This window comes from Hermetia illucens, chromosome 5, assembly GCF_905115235.1.
Source record: "Hermetia illucens chromosome 5, iHerIll2.2.curated.20191125, whole genome shotgun sequence".
Classification (NCBI taxonomy): domain Eukaryota; kingdom Metazoa; phylum Arthropoda; class Insecta; order Diptera; family Stratiomyidae; genus Hermetia; species Hermetia illucens.
In genome coordinates this window covers 18,711,006-18,733,773 of record NC_051853.1, presented here as the reverse complement: position 1 = coordinate 18,733,773, position 22,768 = coordinate 18,711,006, and the positions used below count along the sequence as shown (strand labels likewise).

Here is a 22,768-nt window from a genome sequence, read left to right as displayed (position 1 = left end):
CCTGACTCAATAAAATCAGTTAAGGATAGCCAAATTATAGTGAAGATCACAAGGCCATACGGTAATCTGGCGGACGGCTACCTCAAATCCTGTGAAGCAACCGCTATATTTCAGCATCTACATGTCAAAACTGCAAGCGGAGGAGGTTGAAGAGGGTTTTTTCGTGAATCGCTGACTGTACTGCCTCGGAAAATAATAACGAAAAATAAATTGTTGTTTGAATTTTTGTGGAAGCTTCACCAGGAGACATCCCGGAACAAAGTTACAATCTAAGAAATTGGCCTAAGATCTTAAAAAAATTTCACCAGCTACAAAAATGCAATAAATAGAAAATTTGGTGTCACCTGTGTCATAAACAACACAATTATGTTAAATAGCTAGTAACGAACATCAAACCGATGAACAAAAAAACCTTTTTAATCTGATTCAAAGTAAACTTCCTCAATGTATGGTTCACCCACTGAGGCGAAAAAAGAGCAGAAATGGCGCCAATAGAGGTCGTTTCTACACTCAACTGCACAGAATTTTTGACTGGTTGCCCTTTCGTGACTTCAAGGCTCGAAAGAGACGATAATGACAACAATAATAGTAAAAGAGCCACCGACTTCGCCAACAAAAATATAGTCGCGAATTCTACCCCCTAAGGGACATAAGGCAAAATAACTTTGGAATCACTCGAAGGACACACTTTTAACCAAATCGACCATATTCTGATTAATGATTCTCCAGTACCTTAGGTGTCAGGAGACTACGAGGAGCAAACTGCTACTCGGGCTGCTTCCTTATTCAAACTAAATGCAGTCAGGGCGTAACAAAATGCAGCTACATCAGAAAGTCCTGGATCCCTAAACTTGATATGGAAAAACCGGAGCATTCATTTCCACTATAAACGCCTATTTTAAAACGCAACATCAGATTAATGCCGAAGAAAATTGAAAACTAATGAAGTGTAAAATTAAAGATGGTTCTCAGAGCATAGCTGAAATGATATTTGGAGCAAAAGGAAACGAAACAAATGGCTTTATTAGGTCAACTAAGAAGTGATTAACAAGAAAAACAAATCATGCCGACTTATACAAAGGTTTTTGTAAGCCAAATTCATAATTTTCCCAACCAAATTCAGAATTTTTCATTTCAAAATCAGCATTTTCCATTTGAAATTCATTCATATTCTTATGTCATTATGTTTTTGATCAACCTTCTAAGCACTGAGTAAAGATGAAGGTGAGACTTCAAGACACGATTCGGCCGAAATCTAGTGAAAGCGTTTCAGTTCAACTTTATGTGTCCATTCTGCATATATATCATTGGACCTGATACTTAACTCTCTAACAATTAACAAACTTTGGGAAGGATGAAGTGCATTTCAGGTAACCGCGAATGATGGGGCGCTATACCCCACCAAGGACTAAAAGGCAACCATATACATATATTAAGGAGAAGACCACTTCGATTGAACAGTAAAATATTCAAAGTAGTTGGGGTTGTTCCTTACTTCCTTGCTCCAGTGTCGGAAATTAATTTTTTTAATTCTTGTGGGGGAAGAGGATGACCATCAGTGGATATTCAGTAAACTGCAAATCATTATTAGTTACTCTGGTTAAAAACTGACGAAAGGACTAAAATAGCATGCAGAAAACATCATTGAGGGTTATTTAAGTCTCTTCAGGTCCGGGCAATTTCAACGGACCAACAATTTTCAGAAACTGGACTCGAAAATTTCTCGCAATATTAAAAATTCTACCAAAGAGAGAGCCGATACTTAACAAAGAGGATGGTCTCGCCACCACTCTGATCAATTTTGTACCTGATTACAAGGTCAGGCAGGTACCAAGATCTATCACAGATTCAGAACTTAACCAAAAGAATCGTTTCGTCCTCACTTTCTTTACTTTCTTGTTCGAACAGTTATCACGAAAATGACTTCAGTAGGTACCAGAAATACAAGCGGGGCAAATATTCTTGCATTATCAATACTGCGTATGAAGGAGGCATTTCAGAGTTAGATTCACCAGCGAGTGAAATGAGATTCAGTGTCAACGAGTTCAAAACGAAATATATGGACCAAATACGAAAAGCAGCTTCTATTCGGAAGGATATTAGAACAAGCGAGTACAACTTGAAACAAGTAGACCAACTCGTTTACTTAGGAGCACGAAGAACGGAAACGAAAAGCATAAAAACAAAAGGCAGATTATTGTAAACCCCAAAGAATTATATGCCTCGCCCCCTAAAAAAGAAGTCAGGAGAAACCTACAGAATCATAAATTACGCGTCTGCATGAGTGCGAGACGTGGACCTTGATGCAAATTTCGAAAAAGAAGATTAATACTTTCCTACAGAAAATCCTCCAAAGGATTTTTGAAGTTATAAAGGAAAAAGAAGCTCAGTCCTGCCTCAGATGGAGCGAATACGTAGGCTGCTAGTGATACCAAAATTGTATACGTTGGCCGGGATATTTGGAACTCTTTTTCAAACCAGAAGTAGATCATACTATGGTTGTTGCGCCTTCAGTGTAATAAGGGCTTTATAAGCAAAGTGAGTTCTTATTGAGTATTTTCAAATTTTCAGCCCAAATCACACATTTAGGCATATTTTTGGCGGCCACACAGAGAACTTCATATAGCTTGTTTTTTCAAGTAAATTCATAATTTTTCAAACCGATTTCATAATTTTTCCAAGCAATTTCGTAATTCCAATTCGATGCAACAACCACATTGAAGGAATTACAAAATTAAGGCGTAACCTCGAAAAAAGCCGATTTAATTGTGAAAATTATGAATTTGAGTAGAAAAGGCCTTAAACCCAATGAGGGTGGACGACCAGTGAGCTACGACATGACATAATATACGACGAACCAAATGTATTCCATATTATAATTCGGATGGTCCAGTGTGCAGGCCATGTAAATGGTATGGACGATAGCCCACTCAAAGTCTAGGTCGCAACGAAAAAAGATAGGACTCAATCGCTAATACAAGTTACACGCTGCTCAATTTTCGGAGGACGCAGTCGCATTACCTAGAGGAGCAAAAACCAAGGACCGATATCGAGTCGCAGTGTTATAGGAGAACAAGCACCGATATATGAGGTGCAACTACGTAATGCTTCCACATCGAGCATGACGAGATAAGTAGAAAGAGGGGATTGCCCCCAGACCCGGAGTGAGCTGAAGAGCTTGGATATGGGGTGGGTCCCGTTCCTACGTATTGTCACACAGTGTTCATATTCAATCAATTTTCGTTTTTAAATTTTCGACCTGAGATAAATTGACAGGTGCGAGTACAAATTTGTTCGAAAGCAATAGAAACCTGTTAAATGGATGGACTTAAATCCATTTAGCAGCTTTCGACTTGAAGTCACCATTCTCAAATCTTTCAAACCACTAACAATATGTCCTGTTTCTAATAAAGATATTATCATAGGTATTCGATGAATGTTAGCTGCTAATTTTTTCATACTCAATCCCTAAGCCTGAGCCTGAAACATCCTGCAAATTACAGGAATTTTGGCTGGTAAATTGATGTTTTCACTACAGATAACTTCAAAAAGAAGTAGAGGTCTTACCAATTGAAAAGACTTGAGTCCTTACCAATTGAAAAACGCTAGATTCCTTAGGGATAAAAACAAACGGCTGGATATTGAGGTGAATCCTTTTCAAAAACGAGGAGATATTCACCCAAACATCAAAATTCTGACATCGCTAGACACTACTAAAAACAGTACCAGGTGGTGATATAGCGCGCAATTATTGCTGGTGTCAAGAGATCCCCTGTGCTCATGGATCAAGGGGTAAAAAAAAAAAGAAAAAAATAAGGTCGTGATATTTCCCAGAGCCCAACAATATTTTGGCGATATCGATGGACGCTTCAGCACAACTTAGTTCCGGACTGCTACAGGCAACTCACACAAGCTAATTGAGTGAAAACTTTTTGAGGCGATCTACGATTTGATCGAATTTTTTACCTTTCCATAAAATCAGAGATACTCATTGATCGAAGAAAATGACAGTCAGAGAAAACGACGTCAGCAGGTTGCAAAATCACTTTAGGGTATTTCTCGTTGTATTGTGGTCATTTGAAGACGTGGACATTCGGTTTGATCGTGGATGTAAAACTGTTGACCTATCTCTCATTTTCTGTGCTTTGTGGATACCTTGCCAGTAGAAGCGTTGGTCTTTTGAAGCGCATTATTCATCGGAAGTCAAAAGGCACCAAATGTAGTGTAGAGAGGGTGGGATCCAAACGAATTGCAGCAATTGTGTCCCTGACTGGTATTGCACCTGGCATCCCATTCTAGTCGCTTTTCAAGCAATGCATGGTTCGTCTGGAAAGGTTTTTCGGTTTTCTTGCTGTCTTCCCTGTGACACCCTTTTTCCACACTTTTGACCTTCCCACCTTTTAAAGGTAAGGATATCCTCGCTTGTTTTCAATTGTTCTGCGAGTAGTCAATGAGTCTCAGTGTTATCGCTTATACTGTGTTTGGGAAAGAGCATGCTCAGCTACGCATCCACCAGCAAACAACGAATTTCAGCAGCACTTTTCTTCAAACGAATGAGGGAGATCCCCCAAAAATTATAAGTTCTGGAGATGGATTCGACATTTTCAAAGCGATGAAAAAGTATGTTATCTCATGAAACCTCAAACGGTGTGTGTTATCTATTTTTGCCAGATGTCAAAATAAGAAGAAACAACTGACAGACTACTACAACCATCTATATATGAATAGCTTCTGCCATGAATGAATTGACATATATACACCGGTAAATAACGTGGCATTATAACGACTCGCCTTCAAGAAAATTGTCTCCCTCAAATAAGCAAACAGGGAAGCGAAATTGACGGTATAAAGTTAAGGTTTTCAGAAAGCTCTAGAATATTACCACAAAGCCAGATAAATTTCACGACTTGCTGACTTGCTGAATCTTAATTGAATGGGTTACAACGTTTACTTGATTTCGGAGCCCAGGGCCTGCACTAGCGTTCGACGGCCCACGCCTCTAACTCTGCATCTCTACCAGGAGGAATCCCTTCCAAACCGACTGAATACACTACTACTGAATGCATATACTTCCTCATAGTATATTATTATTATTCATTTGTTGTGTTACAACATATTAATTGAATTATCAATTTAAGATATTTTGTGTGATACTGTGCTTATTTTCCATTTATAGTATGGCAGCCAAACTTGCACTTTCATCCCACCTTCATTTGTGCACCATTACAGTCCCCTCTCGAAGAAGATGTGATACTAAACTTGTGTCAAATGGTTCAGAAATACTTCCCCTGCTATATACATTTAAATTAAAATTGTATCTCGTGCTAAGGTTGGATAAAGTGGAAATATATGTAATTCTCACGGCTCCTAGCATATATTGAAATATAAATTGGGATCTGCCCTAGAAAAAACGTTTAAGGGTCCGAAATTTACGATGTTCACTTGTGGCACCTGTTTGACCATTATAAATGATCCTTAATTTGAAAAAATCTCTTATCCAGGTCGGGTGCAATCCACTGATACAAACAAGGACATCTATTTCGAAGTACGGTTTCAGATGGAGTGATGAGTGGTTAGCGGTCCTTTAGCTGAACAAAAAAAGAAGCCTATATTTCAGGTAGATTCGTTACAGTATGTTCACTTTCAGCACTATAAAAAAAAATAGAGCAGCGACCAGGTTTTACAAATATTTCAATTTCATCTTTCTATCTTGTTTTCGGGACAGTCTTTAAAATTATTTCTACTGCATCAAAGTGGATATCATTATTAGAGGTTCTTTTTTATCTCTCATCAAAGATACTTGTCTTCTTTCCCGAAATATATAAAAAATATCCAAAGGCGGGTTCAATATTATAAAAAATTTGAACAGAACCACGTACGCTCAGATATCCAAGGAAAATTTATTTCACCTTAAATTATCACTTTACAAGACACACTTCGGGACGGGACATCAAATACAATTTGTCAACAAAAGAAACAAATGTAGCAACTTCAGAAGCCCATTGTGTGTTTACTGAAGAGAAAAACTATTAACGAAAATGTGATTCAATAAAAAGTAGAGTTCCCATGATATCATGAATAGTTTCGAGTAAAACATTGCCCATATCTTCATGAAACTTGTATACATTTGTGTAGGAAGGGCATATAGTGTTGAGTTTCAATATTTTATGTTGGGTTTGGAATTTGAATGTCCGTCGTTGAATTGGTATAAACCAGGAGTGATCATTTACGGAGATTCATTGGGATTTATACAAAGGTTAATGGAGCAAAGACTATGGCAGATTGGGTCAATTTAGTACCTTTACATATAATATTTCATTAGTCGATTTAATCCAGTCTAATTTGAAATATTCTACAAAAGCCTCTCCCCATCTAATCCTTAGCAGCAAATTTCATTCTACCCCTACTACCTCTATATGTGTCAAGCTCATGAACAAAAGCAGCTAATTAGGCTATGACAAATTCAATTTATCACAATCCATCAATTAACTACTAACGATCTCGGTGGCACACAATCAAGGAACAAAGAAAGGGTTTCGAATGACAAGACTAGTCAAAATCCCGAGGTTTTTGTTTAACTTGATATGGGATCAAGAAGTCTTCGAGTCCATCGTTTTCACTGAAATAGTCTTCGAGTCCATCGTTTTCACTGAAATAGATACCATTGGATGTACTCCCCAAGTGAATTCCAATGACATTTGTTTGTCTTGTTGGGTGACATGTATCTCTAAGATAGTACGTTGCTATGTCATGTTTTAGATAGTGTTGGGATGAAATTTTCAAAACAGGGATTTTGTATCGGAAATTCGAAACAAAGCGATGATTATTGATGGTAGTTTGGAGTTGATTGTTTTGAATTTGATATTCTCCTGAGAACATTTGAACGGATTGAGTCACAAGCCCCGGAGAAATGCTAGGGCGTCCACCTCAGTCGACGCAGCAGGACGGGCCCCGGTTCTGTTGAGAAATGGGCAAGGGTTCTTGATGCATGGACGGCGTCAGGACGTAAGCAAATTAGTCCGCACACAACGAACAAAACAAATACGTGTCTGCACGCTAAATGTTGGTACCCTAACTGGAAAGACGGAGGAACTCGCAAGAGCCCTTCGGAAAAGGTGCATTGACATCTGCGCTCTACAAGAAACCCGATGGTCTGGAGCCAAAAGCTGCGACATTGAATGCGAACGCGGTAAAAATGGCTACAAACTTCTCTATTTTGGTAGCCCACACACTCAATATGGTGTTGGCATTGCCATCTCAGAGGGTTTCCGTGATGCCATTAAAGAAGTCGAACGATTTGATGATCGGCTAATGAAACTCACCATTATATCAGCTGATCGCACTATTCACTTCTTCACCGCGTACGCACCACAGACACAGCCTAATGCCGAGAAAGATGCCTTCTGGCAACTTCTCGACGAAAAGACTTGTCACGCCTGTTGACGCCTATATTATCATTGCCGGCGACCTTAATGGGCATGTGGATGGTAACAGGTGCCATGAGGGGTTCGGAGCGCGCAAAGAGAGTAGCGAGCGTATAATCGATTTTGCGGACCTTGTGTGGACCTTGTGTGGAACTTGTGCTTATGAATACATAGTTCATTAAACGATTGTCGCATTTTCCTACATTTTATAGTGGAAACAGTAAAACGCAAATCGACTATATTTTCATAAAACGCCGACATTTTACCATTCCGTGAGAAGAAAAAAGAAACGATCTCACTCACACGATTACCGACCATTACGAATGTGGAAGCCTCGTGGAACCAAATGAAAGATACGATCCACAAAGCGGCCTCTGCAGCCCTCGGGGTCACCAATTTGGGTAAGCACTACCTCAACCGAGATACTTGGCTTTGGAATGATGATGTTGAAATGAAAGTCTTTGAAAACAAACGCCTCTACCACGAATTTCTCGACGATAAAGCACCGGCCAATTACCAAACTTATAAGGCTGCCAACCGGGAAGCAAGGAAAGCAGTCGCAGTCGCTGTCGCCCGAGCGAACCATTACAAAAATCTTCACGATAAATTGGACAGTCGAGATGGCGAGAGAGATCTGTACCGGCTTGCTTAAAGCCGTAACGAACATACACTGGATATCGAACACTTCTGTTGCGCTAATGACAAGAACGGTACTTTGCTTACCAACCGTCGAGCCGCAACGAATAAATGGCAAGAATACTTCAACTGAAGAATTTGTTCATCCTCCACTTCTAGAATCATTGCCGACATTTAGAGTAGTTCTACCTGTCAACGCAACTGGTGCCAGAGGTGGCGTTGAGGAAGACGGGGCGGCAACCCTCTCGTCCAAACCAAAACCAAGCGGCCGAGGAGAACCTCCATAGTGCCGGCACCGGGAGACGCTGTAATCACTTTGGTTTGCCGGCCGTGATGCAGTAGGCGAATGCTCCAAAGGCCTAATCAAGACGATCAGTCCTGAGCCTGCACGGGGACTCATCTGAAGTGGTAATTGGCCACGAAAGCTTACCAGGGGTATACTGATACCATGGAAACCGGGATAGCTCCTGGACTCTCATACTTCGAGTGAACTCCCGTTGTATGTGAGGACAGCTCGGTTATTTGCGGCGGTTATTGTAGGCCCCCTAGTGGGAGTTTCATGAGGGTTGTGGTTATGCTCAAGCGAGAAAACACCGTCGGGCCTCGGCGTGGTGTTGCGTTTCAACACGGGTGCCGGACTCCTTCGTTCGGTAGAGATTTAGGTAATTCTTGCATCCCCCAATATGAATGCTAAGCCATGCACTTGGTATAGACTGGTACCGTTGTTGCTTCTCTCAGCGGGGCTTTGATAGTGGTGGCAAAATCAATACGTGTCCTAAGAAGACCATGGGATTAAGTCTTCCAGACAAGTGCTCACGTAAAACCCTCAAGGACTTAACTGTCAACAAAACTGAAGTGGAGGAGGCAATAGAACGAATGAAATTGGAGAAAGCCACAGGACCTGACGACATCGCATCTGAGCTCTGGGAAACGAAGAGCTGGGACCTAACACTGTGGCTCAGTGAATTCTTTAATCGGGTTATTTAGGAAGGAAGAACACCATCTGACTGGCAAGAAAGTACTAAACTTACAATATGGAAAAAGAAACGTAGTCCAGCATAATGTTCAAATTACCGTCTGATCCGGTTACTTTTGATTTCGAACGCATTCTTGACAACCGTATTCGCGAAATCGTTGAAATAACCGTGAATCAAGCCGGATTTGTCAAAAACTGCGGAACTACTAACGTAATACACGCTGCGCGGTTATTCATGGAGAAACACCGTGAGTAACATCACCCTCGTTACATTGCATTTCTGTTTGACCGTATGCCACACGAACTCATCTGGTATGCTTTACGACAACACTTAGTGCCAGAAGAACTCATGCGCTGGGTTCAATTGCTCTACCATAATTCGAAAAGTAAAGTTCTAAGTGTGGCGGGTGTATTAAAACCGTTTCGTGTCTCTGTTGGTGTTCATTAAGGAAGCCCCCTCTCACCATTCCTCTTTGTTCTTGTTATGGTCACCGTCACAAGAGATATCCAACGTCCAACGCCCTATACACTGCTTTATGCAGATGATGTTTTCCTAGCATCTGAAAGCAAAATGATCTCGAGCAACTTGTCCAAAAATGGAATGACCGCCTCATGCAACATGGTCTCAGATTGAATCTAAACAAAACTGAATTTTTGACAACCGATCCCCATGAAACAGACACAATCACTGTGAGCCTCGGGTCAACGCTATCAGCCAATGGAGAACTGCGTTATAAAATGCCTCACGCATTAACACAACTTGGATGAAGTGGCGATCCACAACTGGTGTTCTTTGTGATCCACGTATCAGCGGAAGTCTTAAATCTAAAATTTACCGCAATGTCGTCCGTCCAGTCGCTCTCCTTATGGTTCTGAGTGTTGGCCAACCATAAAAGACAATGAACGGCGTCTTGCGGTAATGGAGACGAAGATGTTACGTTGGACTAGTGGCGTGACACGGTTTGATCACATCCGAAATAAGGATATCCGCGATCGTTATGGGGTTCCACCGACCGTGGAAAAATTGCAAGAGAGGCGTCTTCGATGGTATAGTCACGAAATTCGTGCTAACGAGAATTCACTTGCAAAGATTGGTCTGAACATCGAAGTCGATGGTAAACGACCAAAAGGCAGGCTGAAACAACGTTGGCTTGATATGCTGGATGGGGATTTAAAAACCTTGAGATTGTACCCAGATCAGGCATTCGATAGAGCCAAATAGGGAAACCGATCACGACGAGTCGACCCCGCTTATGAACGGGACAAAGGCTCAAGAAAAAGAAGATTCGAAGTAGCTTGGTAAAGACTTTTATTGAGAACCTGCATTTCTGAGCAGTGCTGTTTTCCTAGACGAATTAGTTTCAAAACAAATGTCAGAACTCAGCAGTTCAAGCTGTTAATTAATCGTTCTGGCAGCGAATCTTTTCAATGTCACATGCGACCTCACATTCGCTGCACGCATTCATACTAACAATCTACCATCAAATAACATCCTATATCAACTAATTGAGCTGCCCGCTACCGTTTGACAACAATACTAAACTGTCCATCCCATTAAATAATAAACTTGTTACTTCAATAAAAGCTGACTATAAATTGCATGCATGAATATGTACTTGTACATGTATATTTCTAGCACCATGTGCCTTAACGCCTCTATTTATTATATTATTTATACAATGACGGGTGCTAAATTGACGATAAAAGGTGATAAGAAAAGAGCTGAATTATTTTGTATTATGCGTCAACGAGATTTATATCCAAAAATATCCTGGTGATGTGTATTCTAATTTGAAATTGTATTTTTGAATGGTGATGGACGCATGTTGTTATTTATATTATTTTCGAATCATTGTAATTCGTTCTAATTTACAAATCCATTGTAAAGATATGAGACTGTGCTCGTTGAGGCCAGTAATTGTGGCAATAGCATTCGTTTAGGCAGAGTTGACGCCATTGTCCTATTGGAGGAACGTGTTAAAAGTGGATGCATATAATAATGCATATGATACGCGCGTGATATCATATTTCACTCTCAAAACTCATGAAATTCATATAAAATTTCACTTCAATCATCTTCCAGCCGAAAGCCCCAGAAATTTAATGAATGAAATGAATTGCAACTCGGACTTCCGCCCTTCAATTGACCAGAGAAGTTAACTATGTTTCCATCCAAAATGAAATTCAAGTGATAACACAAAATTTAAGCCGATATAGTGATAATGCGTTAATCTATTTACTTTTCACTCAATTATCAATTCATTACAGGTCAAAGTGACATCTCCCAGTTGTTTATTCATAATTAGCTGGTGAGATCATGAAAACAAATTAATTATTATTTGAGTGGCATCGATCAAGAGAAAATATCTCTTTCCTGTGAATTCCGATGACTAATTACAATTGCAGTTCGGAAGCTATCAATTCCTTGCCATCTGAAAGATTTGCAATTTTCAATTCTCGTTAAATTGCACGAACTGACAACAGGAAGCCGTTCAAGTAATCATCACTTAATTTTTTTTTCCAATCACTGCATTATATAATCAAAGCCAATAAATTCAATGGTTCTAATGCTAATGTAATCATCAAATGGAAGGTATTTATAGGTAAGGGATCGGAAAATAGTGAGCGCATATCACAATTGCTCACTGGCTAGGCCACTTACCTCTGGAGTAATTGAGAAACTTACGGAACTCGTTTGAATGAAACACTTGATTGACGAACAATAGCTTCCACGTAGTTAATTCGTTAAGTTCACAAGAGCGAAATCGTGACGAACGTTAATTTGTTCTACGGTTTTATATTATAATTTGTGTTGTGAATTTGATATTAGGATATGATTAGTTATTATTTTCGTAATTGGTGACTGACATTTTGTTAATGCATATGCATTAGAGTTAAACGCCTTTTATGGAAAGCAGTTGGGCTTTCTACAACCATAGTTGAAAATTCCACACCATCTAATCTTACTAATTGAAATGAGCAAACAAGAAAGCGAAGATCTTGAACGTTTACCAATTTCGAAGCTATTTTCCTGCAAACCATTACCATTTATGAATTCACGAAAGGACATATACGGATAATGGATGAATAAGTGCTCTTTCTTCATTATTCCAAACTAGCCTTTTCTAAATTTTCAGAAATTATTTCGGTTGTGATGGTGAAACCTCATCGACTCCCGATGAATGTATATCATGTAGCCCCGAAGAAACTTCGAGTAAACTGTTTAAGGGAGGGGTAGCGGTTTCAGCGTGAAAAAATGCACCTTTTTTACGATTTCTTTTTAGAGAAACGGTTTGAGTTAATTTCTTAAAACCTTTTGTACATCATTAAGTATACTTTCAAGAATATTCTGTAAAATTTTATTGCAAAAATATTCATAAAGAAGCCAGTGACAGAGCTTTTTCCAGAGCCCTTTGGAAAAGACGATTTGCCGTGTTCACTGTATCTCAGCTGAAAATTATTTGAAAGAAAAAACCATTTGAATTTAGTCAAGATATGAATGAATTTTCCCTCAACGGTTTCAGATTTTTTTCTCAATTTTAAAGATTTTTAGCGGCCATTTAATGTAAAAAGTGCTACTTTTCACGAAAAATTCCGCCATTTTGTAAGTAAAAATCCTCCCAAAATAAAAAAAAAATTTTAAAACTCAACGTTGGGGGAGGTATTTCATATGCAAAACGCGTATATCAAATTTTAAACGAATCGGTCTAGAAGTTTTAAAATGGAAGTGAACACGGACTTTGAAAAAGTGGTTTTGAGAAAAACGCGTCTAAAATTTTGAAAGCTTAGAACTACAATTCAAAGGGAGCGACTAACTGCTCGATAACTTTGAGGATTTTACTCGGATCAAGTTGAAATTTAGGGGATATACATGCTTAACTATAAGAAAAAACGAAATGAATTTTTTGAAAGTACAAAACCTTACCCCTCCCTTAAGAATTTTTTTTGTTGTGATATTTCAACTTTTGTTTAATCCCCACAGCTACAAACTTCTCGGCTGTCAAATAAGCACGAATTGCATATGGTTTATACTGAGTTTTATAAGGTCGTGTCCCATATTTTGAAATAAATCTAGGAGACCTAACTTTTGGCAAAAGAGACGCAACATAGATGCAAATTATATCGAAAGTAAATCCGCCCACAATTCAGACCAAAGCTTGGCTGCAGCTAGAGATTGTTTGTTTTGGAGTCCTAAACCCGCATCTTCTTAATGTCAGACCGGTCCAAATGGAGAACAAATTACTCCCATTTTTTCGGTCCACGGACCTCTCGTTTTGAACTTAGCACTGTCAAATAAACAAATTAAATGGGCCAAAAATTAACTTGTAAGCGATGAAGAGGATATTCTAGTCTCAAATTTTTTGAAAAGATAAGTTTTTATGCATATTCTCAAAATTTATCCCTTTTACCTTCAAACACCAGCGAATAAGAAAAAACAAGTTTTTTATTATTTAAAATAATTAATCGCTGGAAACACCACATAATTACACTCAGATAAGCATTATTAACCAAGAATTGCCGGTTAACCAAATATAAGTATAACATACAATTCTGTTGAATGTCCTGCTTAAAATTGTTGGTCAAAACGACTTGTTTTTAGAAAACAACGACTTCGTCTAGGATAGATGCAATTCATTGGACGCTACTTTACTTTCTGGAAGGAAGCGATCAACATGTAGGAATTACTTCAGTTACGATATTCCCAAGACAGAGGTGGAAAAACGTCTAGTTGCCTCTGACCTGCACAAAACCGAAGGTTGTCTTTCTCCTTTATGAAAAACCTGAGTAACCCAAAAAAACGAGTCTGTGAACCAAAAAAACTGGCAGTTACCTGCTTTTCAACTAGTCCAGTTCAACAGCAAATGGATGCGGACTCAGGACTCTTCTGACCTTAAAGAAAATACTTTTTACACGTGATAGATGTGCGGTTTATTTGACCGATTTTTTGTACCCACCTTTAAAGTATAACTGTCAATCGCCTCGTCTACATTGGTAATAAAATGACTTTTAGGTAACTAGAAGGGTTGCGATTGTGTCTATCAGCACAACGCTTTGTTTACCCCAAAATTTACTCACTTAAAACTCAGTTTTTTTAAGAATCTCACTTTTTTTTTGAGCTAATTACGTATAATTCAACTGTCCAATGTCAAATCGACATGAGACATTCCGTATTGGAAACGTAGAACATTTTTGATTAACTTTAATGAAACGTGTGTATAACGGTAAATATCGAGATGGAAATATTAAAAATATCCTTGAAATTGAACCTGATTTTGGAAACCGCGTGGTCGTAACTGACGAAGCTCACTGGATCCCGTTTGACAGTGTCTGCAGTTCCTTACTAAGGTAGGCCTAGACCGAATACCAGTTGTTGCGCCGTTGATGATGACAGCATTAGTTAGTAAAAAAAAGAGGAACTTTTACATTCATCAAATTGTCATGTCGTGAAGTTTTACTGTGTTGTGCGGCCTATGTTCGAAAAGAGTCATTTACCTGTACTGTTTTGAGGATGAAGATGGCGCAACATTATCGGTCAATGGAGCATAATACCAGACAATGGTTTGTGATATCTTGGAAAGCAAGTTGATCGTGAATGAAGGACATGACGCAACGTCCTACACCGCTCATGAAGCAATGGAGTTATTGAAGGCTATGTTTCCACAATGATTGATTTCGAAGACAGCGGTTATGACTATCAACCACGATCAAAGGATCCGACTGTGCCAGACGGTTTTTTAGGGGGATCTTTGAAGAGTAAGGCTTATGCTAATAAACCCGACATCTCTGCAAAACTTAAAGCCAGCGTATGCCAGGAAATCGCCCAAATTATACCCGCAATACTTCAAAAGTGATTTAGAACGCCCAAAAAAATTAGTAGACAAATTGTGGAAGCTAAAATTTACTGGGAATAAACGAAAAATATGTATAGCATTGAATTTATTTCTTTTGACAAGAAAAACTTCATCACCACTTTCAAAGTATTTCTTAATATTTTATCAAAAGGAAAGAGAAATATTTTTTTTCCTAATTTTTTTTTTAATGGAATTCAATAAAACGCCTAAATGTATTGCCTTAAAGCAATTGAGGTAAATGATCTCGCATATATCCCTCTTTTGAAATCAGTAATGAATGTTCTAGTGAGTATTTATATTAAATTTAGATACAAAATGTTGTCAGAAATAATTTAAATAATTTTAGTCCGTTCACTCGTTGTATACAATTCTGGACGGTTACCTTTATAAAAGCGAACTAATTTATAATACTTATAGATTTAAATATTCTTAGAAAGCTGCCTCTACTTGTTTTTTTCTTATGATTTTCATCCTGCTAGCAACTAAAAATAAGCAAATATTAAATGAAATATTCAAAACTGATTTGTCACCGAAAATGTGGACTAGAAATTATGGTGAAAACCGGAAGCATTAAACGGAATAAAAAGAGATATGTGCCTAGAAATATTTAAAATTTTATATAAATATTTATGTGGCTAAGAAGTCGAAATATGTATTTAGTATCATTGTCATTTCCCATTAAACTAGGCTTAGCAAATATTGGGTAGAAAAGCAGCTACCGATCTTTTTTCCTGTCTTTTTTTAGTACAGCCCCGAATTTCAACAGCAACAAAGGCAAATTTATCTTTTATTATCCTACTATACTACTGACATATCTTAGTGTGGTTTGTAGTAATCTAACACGCTCTTTTAGGGTAACTTACGCAAAACCACTTAAAATTAAAGGTTGCTTGGTACTAAAACTAAGACCGGCTTCAAAAAGTACTAACCGATAACTTTAGTTTGATACCCCACATGACCATATTTGATCAAAAAAAAATGTACACCCAGCTTGTGCATGTATGGATACCCTCGCCCCTTAAATTCGACGTAAAAGGATGTAATTCACTGTATGCGTGAGAGTTCACAGTTCCCACCTTTCCACCAAATTTGGTGTCATTCGCCATAACCGTCTCCGAGAAAAATGCGTGTGACGACCGATAGACAGACAGACAGACAGTAAACCGATTTTAATAAGGTTTTGTTTTACACAAAACCTTAAAAAGGCTAGTTAGCAATCGTATGAGCATAATAAATCCTCCAACTTGCCTGTTTATAGCAAAAGAACACCATTCTCAAGGCTTACTAAAAAGCGGTTTTTATGTATTGATCCGGGTGAAGGAAACTTGACCAGAGTTCTGTCTTGAACGAAATTGATCACGAATATAAGCACATTGGAAATGTCGGGAAGACCCTAAGAAACACTTTAAGAGACAGCAAACTATTTAGTAAAGAAATTCAAAGACTACATTTGTAATCCAATTCTAAGAGTTTCCAGAAAGGCAAGGCCAACAATAGAAAAGCAGTAAGCACTCAGTCCTTCGATTTTCAGAATCAATACCACCCATTTAGCGGCAATAAGATTCATGTAAAGGAATCAGGACGACCAATATATGCAACAAGAATAGCTTAACAGGTTACTATTGAAAGTAACTAAAAATTGACAGTTTTTTTTTATTGAAAACTTTGGAGGAGGTTTTTTTCAATCGTTATCTTCACGATTTGTATAAATAAGGGAGCGTGAAATTTCAGGTATATTCAAAAATATGTCTTAAAGCTCAATGCGTTAAATGAAAACAATTAACAAATTTTCCCCTTCTCTAAGCAAATATCACGAATTTCATAGTTCATCATAAAATTCTACAAAACCAAGAAAACCAGGAATTTTCAAAAAGTGACCCGGCCAAGGGAGTTACATTGCCGCTGTTGATCTCAAAAATCAATGAGGCTCGCTTATGCATAGATCTTCTCTGTTCACTACTTTGTGGAGTATACAGCATCAACTGTCTTTGAAAGCCAATCTCTTCGTAAAAGCTAATACATATTGGAGTGACATTTGGTGTAGATATTGAAACAATAGGTATAATTTTCAAAATGAAATAGTTTCTTTTGATATTGGCTGTAAAGTAAGGGAGTAAGGGGTCAGAAACCACAGACAGTGAGACGGGACTCGTTCCCAGTAACAAGCTAACCAAAAAATATCAAAAAACATGGTGATAGCGATACAAATCATAATAGATAGCCCAATACTGAAAAGTTTGGTATAAACACCACATATATTAACAAAGTTGAGATAAGTCAAAATTAGAAATTTAATATAAATTTATTGCATCATCAAATATCAGGATCATATTATATTATAAGGTTTAGCACACTAAAGGCCAAAGGGACTGCGAATGTACTGTACCCCAAACTCGACATATAAAATAAATTTTGAAAAAAGGACGTGATCTCGGCCGATCACCCAAGTTAAGCATAGTTTGAAGTGATCAGTAGCTAGACGAGGTATCAATTAATTTTTAACTTTTCTTAGTTAATTGTAAACTAAATACACGAGGTTTATTTAATAAGCAAGACGGTGAATCGAAACGCAAAACTTCCAGGAACTCATGTTAGGATACTTAAAATTATTTCGGATCAGAGTTTTATAATCATCGTGTACCTGGCAGTTCAGGATGACAAGTTCGATAGAGAATTGTACCATGGAAGGACTGCATGTTATAATTAGACATTTAATCATTGAAGCTTTTTGAAGGACTTATAACCAGTGACGCGAATTCACTATTACAAGCCTGAGTGATGGAGGAGGAAAGTATTAAGTGGAAGCACAGAACTATCAACTATCAGAAAACTTAATTTTACCCAATTTTTTTTGAAAGCAAGCGACCAATCAACCCTCAATATTACATAGATGTCTTGGAAAACAAAGGACTTCAGTCATGAAGGGTTTTGTATTTGTCTTGTGTAACACACTTTGGGCTACCAGACATGCCATTGAATACAATTTCTTTATGTGGCTTAGTACTCATTTTCAAGTTCTAAGGAAATGCAGTAATTTGCAATCGAAAATAGGCTTATAACTCGAAAGGGGGGCGGACTTCAACAATAAAAACAGACTTCGCGTCAGGTATTTCGGTTTTCTATTTTATATTTCGCTTTGTGCAGGTGTCAAAGCTGAATCTTGAATAAACTTAAAAGCTAGAATCATGGTCAGCAAATTATTGTCAACAATATTCCTGACAACATCTCTTCCGAATATTTTTCTGCCTGTCCAAAGTTTTCCCACACCCTATTTTTGGCGTCCTTCCCGGCAGCCTGTAAAGTAGAGTCACCTCTGAATATCTACTCTAAAACCTAAATACACTGCAACGAAGCATATCCTACCTTCTTGATCTAGCTAGCATGAAGGTAATCAACGTTAATCAACGGGTTCTTCGTTGGAACTGCGCTTTAGTTTTGGAAAACCTAAACAAACTTATTCAGTTTTTCAGATAATTATATGTTATACCTTTTTCCTCGTGGTTGACAATAGTCAACTTGAATATTCATTTTGAGCGACTGTCACTCCCATTTTGGGTAATACCCACTGCCTTGTCCGTGACAAGGGTTTGTATTCTAAAAACTTGCTTGGATTTTTAGGCTGAACAGTCTTTTTAAAAAATCTCATAATTTGACGCCAGTGAGTTAAATTTTCTCTATTTTTTCAAAACCCATCCAATTCAAAATGTCTCAACAAAATTTGAATATAGAATTCTGCAAATTGGTTCGTTGCTACTAAAGATAATTTGGGTAATCATTCAGGAAAAAATGATGTAAACGCTGGCTATGAATGTCTCCGTTTTCAAAGAGCAACTATCAAATCTAGTAATGCGATCCCCTGCTTTTCGCTTCTAAACTATTCAAAGGACATTCATATCAAAAATAAATCTTCCACACCGCCCCCCTCCATTTTCTTTCTTTTGCCAATTACCATCGAATTATCCTTAAAAATGGTATAAGCTATTCCTACGGCAGGGGCGAGGCAGCGTCTAAAGAGTTACCTCTGCACAGGACGAAACTGTCAGTTACTTTTTCGATTTTTTTTTGAATTTTTGAGTATTTAGCTCATAAAAGAGGGATCCGTGGAACACAAATATAGAAAAAAATTTCTTCCCAATTAGTCCGGTCCAACATCAATTGGATGCGGACTTAGGACTCCCTAAATCCTCAAAAAAATAAAAAAAATAAATCCCATAGTATTATAGGATTTCGCTACTTCTATGATACATACGGATATCGGTAATCTCTAAAATCTTGAAAAAGTAATTACTCAGTATCGCCTAACAAGTTTAACGGAGTTCACAAGTACGGAAAGTAGGCATCTTTAGAGAATGTCATTCAGCAATCTATGAAAGATTGGTTTAAGGTTAAACAAATATCAGAACTGTGTAATCTCCCACTGAGTGAACTAGATGGTGGGGACTCCTAACTAACCATGAGTAAAAGCAATCAGTACTGATAGCAAGTTTTTATTAATCGACCGTACACAAATGTTAATGATTTTGACACATCTACCACCAAATTTAGACAGATAAGCAACATTTTAACTATAATTTGAACATTTTAACTACAATTTGAACTTATCAGACCATCATCGCGAATTATTTTGAGATTTAAGATTGGAAATAGTATCTCAACCCAAGAAACTGATTTGCCCTAACAGGGTCAGAGTGTTATAGCATATCAGGTTCACCCATTAATTTTTATAACTTAAATCTCGAAAAGAGTCTACGCGCTTTTATTGATATTATTTGGAAAGGGCTAAATTGGGAGCCAAGGTATCTCGGAAGCAAAAACTGTGTATAAGGTACAAAAATTACTTTGCCCTGAATGAAACCCCAAGTGGCATTTTTTACAAATTGGGAGCTAGTGCAAAATAGGAGGACAACAAAAAGTGAAACAAAGTCTTTTTCCAATTAGTCTAACCCACTAGTAAGTCGATGGCATAATCAGGACTCCCTTAATTCAAAAAAAAAATTCTAAAAACTAATTTAAATAAAAAAGATACTATGTATTCACAATTAGAGATATGTGAGGGGTTGTTTAATTTTTGGCTGTTGCCTTTCCCCGATTGTTTCGGTTCTTCATTGCTGTCAACTTAAATAAATGGGCTGCATGGGGGCTAAAAACAAAAGACTACTTTTGAAGTAATTTGTTACCAAGTAATTCAAGTGAAACAAAAGGCGGTTCTTCCTTTTTTGGCAGGAAATAAACACTGAAGAAGGTAATAACTGATTCCCGAAATACGGTTTTGTTTTGAATAAACTAAATTGTAATCTAAAAAGGAGGAATAATCCCTTTTCACTTGAAGGGAGGATCTCTCTGTTACTTCCTTATTTGTAAGCGAAAAAAAGTCCTAAAATATCGATCCTGATCCCAATAAGTTAGTTATTCATCATCATCAACGGCGCAACAATCGGCATCCGGTCTAGGCCTGACTTAATAAGGAATTCCAGACATCCCGGTTTTGCGCCGAGGTCCACCAATTCGATATCCCTAAGTTAGTTATTACTTTATCAAAATCTTCACATATATGTACCCTGTAGAGAAAAAGGGGAGAGGACGAAAGAGGATTTCTCCTGGCCCCGGACAATACTCGGGGATCCGGAATAGACAAACTGCCCCAAAATTAGATTCATTAAGCAGTTTGGATGGGGAGAAAGTGCGTAATTTTGACTTATGCCTGATTTTCCTCCGTAGGACCCTGTTACAGTACAACGCAGTACAACTTGAAGCTTCTGCGTACATTTGTTTACAAGAAAGAGGAGCACATATAAAGAAAGTGGGTTGACACCATAGAACCACGGTCTTTCGTCATTATACTGGTATTTATAATCGACTTGTAACGGAATTTCTTGAGGAACACGACACCCATTATAGCCATAGCTTGTGGTCAACTGTTGCTCTTTCCAGGAAGTGCAGGATAAACAGACACTATAGACCCCCGAAATTCATATTAACTGGAGAAAAGCAATCAGGACTCTGTTCAAATCCTTATAGCAGTTACGAAAAACTATCCAGCGAACACGCTGTCCAGGCGTATCACTGTCCCGAGCTGATAATGCGGTACAAGACAAGACAGGATATCAAAATAGAGCCTGGAAGGTAGCTTTACCATTGTAACAAGATCAACAAGTAGCAGAATAGTTCATTCAAGGAGTTAGCTGACAACTGTGAGAAGGATTTGTGACCAAACCCTTCACCCCCAGAAAGTCGGATGACCTGTAAGGCACCTTTCCAGGATCGAAGTATCCTAAACATCAAAATTCTACACCGAATCTACACGATCTAGCCTACATGAAAATAATAAACAAACTCACCTCCACCAACTCCGCCGGGTCCGAATCCTTGACCAGGAAACAATCCGGGCGGTCCAAAGGGGGGCATCTGTCTTGCTGCTGCCGCTGCTGGCCAGGGTACACCACCGCCGATTCCGCCCCACGCTGCCGCTGCAGCCGCGAGCGCACTAAACGGGGTCGGCCTGATTGGAACATGTCCTGCGAGAGCTGCGGCGGGTGTGGCAAGAAGCTGGGATGAAGCTGCTGCAGCTGCCGCGGTCACAGCCGCCGCTGCAGAGACACTTGTTGGAACAGGCGGTGATTTACTATCGTGACCTGGTGTCGATCGCGAATCATTCATATTCATATCCTCAATGTCCACAATCGAGTCCTCTTCCTCCTGATTCGAGTCATAGTCCACTTCAGATTCCGCTGAACTTTGTGGAGTGTGTCTTTCATTTTTCGTACTAATACTACTTGTTTCTTGGATGGAGGAGACAGGTGACGAACTGGGCGCTGGGGGTTGGTGACTAAGAAGATGACTGTGGTGATTAAGGTTTGTGTGATGCAGATGATGGTGAGCATTTGGTGGACTACTGCTGTTTCTGCTGTTCTGATGTGGCGGGGCGAGGTGGTTGAGGTGATGGGCGGACAGATTTGTGGGGAGCATCACGTCCGCTGGCTCCGGTGGGCTTTTGGGTCGAGTGTCCGCTAGGAGGCTGGCGACACTGAAATTACTAATTCGTGAACTTTTCTGCTGCGGTGGAACCGTCGGGCTCGTCATTATTGCACGGATACCAGTCACTGTCATTCCTGAAGATTTTATCATAAATGTTGTTAAATTATGTGATTTCTCTACTCAGGGGTTGGGCACAATTGCAACTTGGTTCATTTAGTCACACTACAACCAACCGGGAGCGTATTCTGTTGCAATCACAAAAGTCACACTCATTACGTATTACACACCCAAAGTCACAAAAAAGGATCAACTTGAAGTCAGGACCGAGCACTAAGCCTCTAGTTCGAGCAACATCACAAGCCCAGGAATCCCATAAAATCTAAAATCGATGCTGTACCGATGGGACGCATCCACAACATTTAATCCAATTGCGTGCAGAACGCTTCCCTCCTCACTGCAGTTTCGCAAAAAACACTAAATTAGCGACATCAATTAAATCTGCGCGATAAGAGACTGTGTCACGCAACAAAACGACAATTTCACACCAGACACCGAACCGGCAACAATAATGATAGAGCAAATTTGTCAGACAGCTCTCAAGCACGAAGGACTCTGGGAAAATAAACAAAAAGAAACCCGCACTCAACGGGCAGCCTCTCGCACAGAAGAAATCTCAAGAAAAACGTCTAAACAAGATCACGACTGGTCTACAACTGGCAACTGGTTTCCCGATAATCTCAGTCGTTCAGAATTAACCGCAGGGGAGGGTTGCACAACTCAATTGCCCGCAGAACAGGTTCCGAGCAACGCTTCAATCAGCAGAGGCGGCGCTCATTGCCAATCCGCACGAGCGACAGCACCAAGGCCCGCCCTCAACCGGTTTCGCTGGCAGCCGATTAGTGCAC

General features: G+C 38.9%; 1 protein-coding gene across 1 annotated transcript in view; it reads right to left on the bottom strand.

Moving 5' to 3' along the window:
• The window catches only part of LOC119658378 (muscle segmentation homeobox), a 55,081-nt gene extending 32,518 nt beyond the window's left edge, over positions 1–22,563 (bottom strand). Inside the window, exon 1 of the mRNA XM_038065744.1 lies at positions 21,227–22,563. Within this exon, the coding sequence (XP_037921672.1) occupies positions 21,227–22,013 (787 nt within the window). The 5' untranslated portion in view covers positions 22,014–22,563. The remainder of the gene's footprint in view (positions 1–21,226) is intronic.
• Positions 22,564–22,768: the final 205 nt, after the last annotated feature.